Source organism: Lipotes vexillifer, unplaced genomic scaffold (genome assembly GCF_000442215.2).
Source record: "Lipotes vexillifer unplaced genomic scaffold, Lipotes_vexillifer_v1.1 scaffold37, whole genome shotgun sequence".
Lineage (NCBI taxonomy): Eukaryota > Metazoa > Chordata > Mammalia > Artiodactyla > Lipotidae > Lipotes > Lipotes vexillifer.
In genome coordinates this window covers 2,122,898-2,128,760 of record NW_006791811.1, presented here as the reverse complement: position 1 = coordinate 2,128,760, position 5,863 = coordinate 2,122,898, and the positions used below count along the sequence as shown (strand labels likewise).

The 5,863-nt window shown below is 38.4% G+C and overlaps 1 protein-coding gene across 1 annotated transcript in view; it reads left to right on the top strand.

The window, feature by feature from the left end:
• FNDC3B (fibronectin type III domain containing 3B) overlaps positions 1-5,863 on the top strand; it is a 357,728-nt gene that overhangs the window by 67,445 nt on the left and 284,420 nt on the right. The window contains exon 2 of the mRNA XM_007464712.1: positions 781-919. Coding sequence (XP_007464774.1) covers positions 809-919 — 111 coding nt within the window. The 5' untranslated portion in view covers positions 781-808. The remainder of the gene's footprint in view (positions 1-780; positions 920-5,863) is intronic.

Here is a 5,863-nt window from a genome sequence, read left to right as displayed (position 1 = left end):
CCCGTGTCCCCTGCATCGGCAGGCGGACTCCCAGCCACTGCGCCACCAGGGAAGCCCTTTGGCGTTGTTTTGAATACCTGTGTGGAAATCATTTTTTCTGTGGAAACAATGGAATGTGCCATTAAGCCTTAGTCCGTACAAGGTGCCATGGGTACTCTCAGGTACAGGAAAACTCAAGACATTCAGAAGTGATAAAGCTGTAAATATGCAGCAGGTTAAATCCATTTTAAGGAGGTGATGGGAGAGAAATAATTAGAATATGATTAATTACCAATTTAATGGCAAGGTCAGAAATCGCAACAAATGCAGTGTAGGTAGTTAACCTTTGTTTACTTGCTTTGTTAGCTGCTTTTTTTTTTTTTTGAGGAAAACTTTTCTTATAGCTTGGCCTTATTTTCTGTAATTAACTTTAAAGATAATGATATGATCAGTGTTCGTTTGACACTTTTAGCCTCTCAAATTGTTATCTCATTTTATTCTGAGGAAGATCCCTGGGGTTAGGGGACTTACTATTATTCATAAGTTTTTAAAATTTATAGCTAAATAATGAAACTGAGGAACTAGAGGTTGTGTTCACTTGGCTGTTTAGAGACTCAGGTTTGTGGTCTCCTAATTCAGGCTATTTCCTGGGTTTTGCTTCACCCCTTTTAATACAATACTGTGATTAGAAGAATTTGAGTTTTGTCTGACCTCATGACGGTGCACTTAAATTGCTGACTTGTTACAGGTGAATTTTTTTGGTCTTGAGTCCTTTTAAAAAAAATGGTGATTTTCTTGCAGGAAGCCAGTTGAGGGAAATTCTCCATGAATGTATGTCACAATGATGATGACCGACCAGATCCCTCTGGAACTGCCACCATTGCTGAACGGAGAGGTAGCCATGATGCCTCACTTGGTGAATGGAGATGCAGCTCAGCAGGTAGGTGCAGTAAGAAGGAAATTTAAGTCAACTTGTCTAAGTGGGAAACATTAACCCAGAAATTGTTTTTATTTTTTTTAAGATTTTTTTTTTTGATGTGGACCATTTTAAAAGTCTTTATTGAATTTGTTACAATACTGCTTCTGTTTTCTGTTTTGGTTTTTTGGCTAAAAGGCATGTGGGGGTCATAGCTCCCCAACCGGGGATTGAACCCACGCCCCCTGCCTTGGAAGGCGAAGTCTTAACCACAGGACCACCAGGGAAGTCCGCTAACCCAGAAATTGTTTTATTTTGAGATTCAAGATCTGTGATTTTGAACCTTTGTAGTTCTTTAGAGGTCAAGTGTTTTTGTTGTAGAATTACTATATGATTTAAAATATCAGAAGTTGTAGTTTTTGAGAACAGCAAACTTTACCTAATCCAGTTGGTATTCTTGAAGCATCAAAAACAAATGTCTGAGTTTTGAAATGAATCATTTTGAAAATATGTACAAGTCTTTGGAATAAAATACTGTTTGCTCATGTCATACATTGTGCTTGACTGGTTTGCCTGATTGGTCAGAGCAGGATGGCCCGAGCAGGATTGCCCAGAGGGTGGATCAGGTTTTTATCTCACACAGGGGGTGACTGACCCCGACAAGAGGCACAGGTCTCTGTGAACCTACCCTGTCTCCTGGAGCAGTCCTTCCAAATGTAGAGCCTGCTGCCCAGAAAATGATGGTACTTGTTTTCTGTAAAAACTCCTTTGCCACTAGTTACTTAACATTACAGAGTTGAAAAGTTATTCCTGAGCTCATTCCTGTAGCACTTGGGAAAAATTTTAAATGGTAAGTAAAACTTTAAAAATTATTAGAGACAAGTATGGTCTCTGATAACATTATTTAAATTTTTAATTGACTACTAAAACTGGGTTCCCTCAGTCTTGTACTAAATAAATGCCATTTTTTATACTTGTGTAGCTCTTTAGAAGCACAAAAGTAGAAGACTTCGTTTTATCAAAAGTAGAATTGGGAACAATTGCTTGAAAAATATTTATGCAAAATACATTAATAATTCAGAGAAGTTAATTGGCCATTTATTTGATGTCAGTATGTTGCTCTTCCCCACCCCCCATCTGTCATAGTACATTAACACTCTTTATCCATCACAGTACATTAATACTTTGTATATACCTCTGTTGAATATTGCTCTGCTGCTTAATAGTTTATATATATTACTTTCTCCTGCATTAGACTGTGAACCTCTTAAGAACAAAGAATATCTAATAGGTGCTCAATAAATGTTTGTCAGTTGAATAAATTTCCTCCCTTCTTGCCACTGATGCAAGTATCTCTCTTCCCGACTCCTGATTCTCTCTTTTGGCTCATTTCCACCCATCTACTGTAGTATCTTTTATCTTAAATGCACAAATAGCTATACCTCTCGTCCACCCAACAGAAACAAGCTCCCTCCCTTGACTCCACATTCTCCCAGTTACCATCTTGTATCTCTGCTCCCCTTTACAGCAGTGCTTCTCTAAATAGAGCCTCTGCTTCCTTGCCTCTATTACTCTTCATCTCCAGGCCAAAAAAAAAAAAAAGCAGGGGCAAGGTATTCAAATATGACTAAACTTGGAAAACAATGCAGGTCTCTCAGATGTCACCTGGTTCCATTTTGCATATGTACCTGGGAGACCTGAGACCACCCATCCATGTAGCTGTGTACCATTTTTGTGTTTTGATTTCTCCCTCATTTCTATAATTCATTTTGCATAGAGTAGCCTTTTGTAGTTTTATAAGCCAGCATACAGAGCCCTTAGAATTTTCCAGTTTTTTCTTCAGATGTAAACTCCTTTGCTCCCAGAAATGACCAGTGACCGAAAAGACTGGATTTCCTCAGAAGGCCTTGCGGTATTTCCTACTCTGTGTATCTACCTCAGCTCTTAAGTAGAAGCTGCTTAATAATTTTGGTTAATAAAATCACATTTTGATTTCACCTGAGAAGTTTTCTATAAATCCAAGAAATGGGAAGATTTGTTAATTAATGTTTTACAAACAGTCGCAAACATCGAGCTTTCTCAGACTAGAGTACACTTACTCTAAACAAATCTCATCGGAAGGAAATGTTTCAGTCTAATTCGCAAATATGTTTGATTATTCTAGAAGCATTGACATTTAGGCATTTAGGTTATGTGGGCCAAGCTGTTGACTGGCATTAACCCTAAATTTCCCTTAATGGGGCACAGCTGTTAACTGGGCAAAGTGTGTTTGAAATATTCCTCTTGGCAGGAACGGCCCAAGATTTATCATGCCTTGATGTTGTCGCTGTGGCTCAGCTGAGGCAGTGGCCTATGTGCCTGACACTTCTTTTTGCCTCTTTCTGCCCCCAGAATCCCCATTCTGTGTCTCCCTCATTCACTCAGCCTTCACTTTTTCCTTTGGGTCCTAACATTTAGTTTTGGCAGAGTTAAGTGTGGTAGAGTCCCCAGGGCCTGTGTGTGGAACCTGGGCTAAGGGGCAAGCAAAACCAAAATAATGGAGAAATACCAGAGAGGAGGTGGGGGAGGGGGAGGGATGGGGGGGGTCACCAAAAAGAACAAGGACCAGGAGTGAGGATCCAAGAGTCAGGAACCGCAAGAGTGTTGAGTGCTTGTCCGTGCGCCTGCTGTTGTTTGCTGCTTGCTCTTAGAGCACCTGTGGTGTGTTGCTCAGGTGGGTTTGTGTGAAAGGGTCAGGAGGCTTTGACTATGCTGTCCCTTGAGGCAATACGTTTTCTTTTTAACGACCATTTGGAGGCACAGGGCTGACTTCAATGATGGACATTGCAGGCACTGTCCCGGCAGACCCCTGGAGTGACGTTTTAAGGGAGAGGCACTTGAGCCACTTCCCAAATTATACCGTTGAAGAGAGGGGCCCTTTGGCTATAGGCTCTGCTTCTACATTTCTTTTAGGAGTGTGTAGGTGAAGCTTACCTTGTATGTGTTTACAACTCTTAATACATTGCAGCTGTGCTGAGGACATTCTCATTATTTCTATATATGCAAAAGAACCACCACAGTTAGGAGAAAGCTCTTCAGTCCCCACAGCTTTCATCCTCCTGATTTCTGTCCTCTTGGCTTCTGGATTTAATTAGGATGGGTTCTTGGCAAGATTCTCTGCTCTGTTCTGGCTCTCTAAATAAGAAACGCTGTTAATTCTCATTATCCGAAGTCATGTTAAGTTTGAAACCTTGTTTTGTCATTTTATGTAGGTAGCAGGAAAAGGATGATTCTTTTCTTAAAATGAAAAGCTGTCCTCATTATGAATGAATGAACATTTAAAGTGTATTATCAACTAAGAAATGAACAAGAATAACAATAACAAATACACAAGGTGGATAGAAGGAACTTAGCTTTATTGAGATATAATCCACATGCCATGTAATTCACTTATTTAAAGTATACAATTCGACGAGATTGATTATATTCACAGAATTGTGCAACCAAGACTACCATTAATCTTAGAACATTTTTATCACCCTGAAAAGAAACCCTTTAGCAGTCACTCTCCATTCCCTTCTCTCCCCTATTCCTAGGCAACCACTCATCTACTTTCTGTCTCTGTAGATAATTTGCCCATTATGGACATTCATATAAATGAAATCATACAATATGTGGTCTTTTATGTCTGCCTTCTCTCACTTAGCATAATGTTTTTTAAGGTTCGTCCATGTTGTAGCATGTATCAATCAGTATAGGCATACCTCGGCGATATTGTGGGTTCAGTTCCAAGCCACCGCAGTAAAGTGAATATTGCAATACAGTGAGTCACGTGAATTTTTTGATTTCTCAGTGCATGTAAAAGTTCTGTTTACACTATACTGTAGTCTCTTAAGTGTGCAATAGCGTGTCTAAAAAATTGTACATACCTTACTTTAAAAATATTTTATTGCTAAAAAGTGCTAACCATCTGAGCCTACAGTGAGTCGTAATCTTTTTGCAGTAGTAACATCAAAGATCACTGATTGCAGATCACCATGACAAATATAATAATAATGAAAAAGTTTGAAATTTTGCAAGAACTACCAAAATGTGACACAGAGATAGGAAGTGAGCAAATACTATTGGAAAAATGGCGCTGATAGACTTACTCCACACAGAGTTGCCATGTTAAACCAATTTGTAAAACACACAATTACCTGCAAAGCACAATAAAGCAAAAAAGCTCAATAAAATGAAGTATGCTTGTACTTCATACCTTTTTTATTGCCAAATAGTATTCTGGTTTATGAATAATACTACATTTTATTTATCCATTCATCAGTTGATGGACATTTGGATTGTTTCTACTCTTTTTGGCTATTATGAACAATGCAACTGTGAATGTTTGTGTGCAGATTTTTGTGTTGATGTGTGTTTTCGTTTCTCTCATATATACCTAGGAGTGAAATTGAACAGCTTTATTTTTAACTATTGTTTTCTAAATAAAGTACTTCTGCTTCTCTCACTATAATTTCTTCTACCTTTAAATAGATCAACATAGCTAAATAAAGTTTGCTTCCCTTAATATGCCTAACCACATACTACTCTTGAGTTATAAAAGTCATGTTTCCACCTGAGCTTTTGTGTGTGGCTGTATAAATTACAGTGAATGCCCTTCAGTAATCAAAATATTGGCATTTCATACGTTACATTTCAGAACCTAATGTTCTGAAACATTTTAGAACCTAATGGTGTATTGATTTAACTATCTTTGTTAAGTACTTTTAGCACATCTTAGGGGTTTTAAGAAGTGGCAGCTAGTTTTGAGCATGAAAGAGTAAGCATCAGCCCAATTTCCAACTGGTTCTATTGGTTTAAGATTTCAGTAATCTCTGAAGAGGAATTAGAGCAGCCACCAGTTAAAGAAACTGTTAGGTTAAGAGCAGAGTGTTCACCTAGAATTTACTGATTTGCTAATTTAATCTGTGACACTTATAACCTACACGA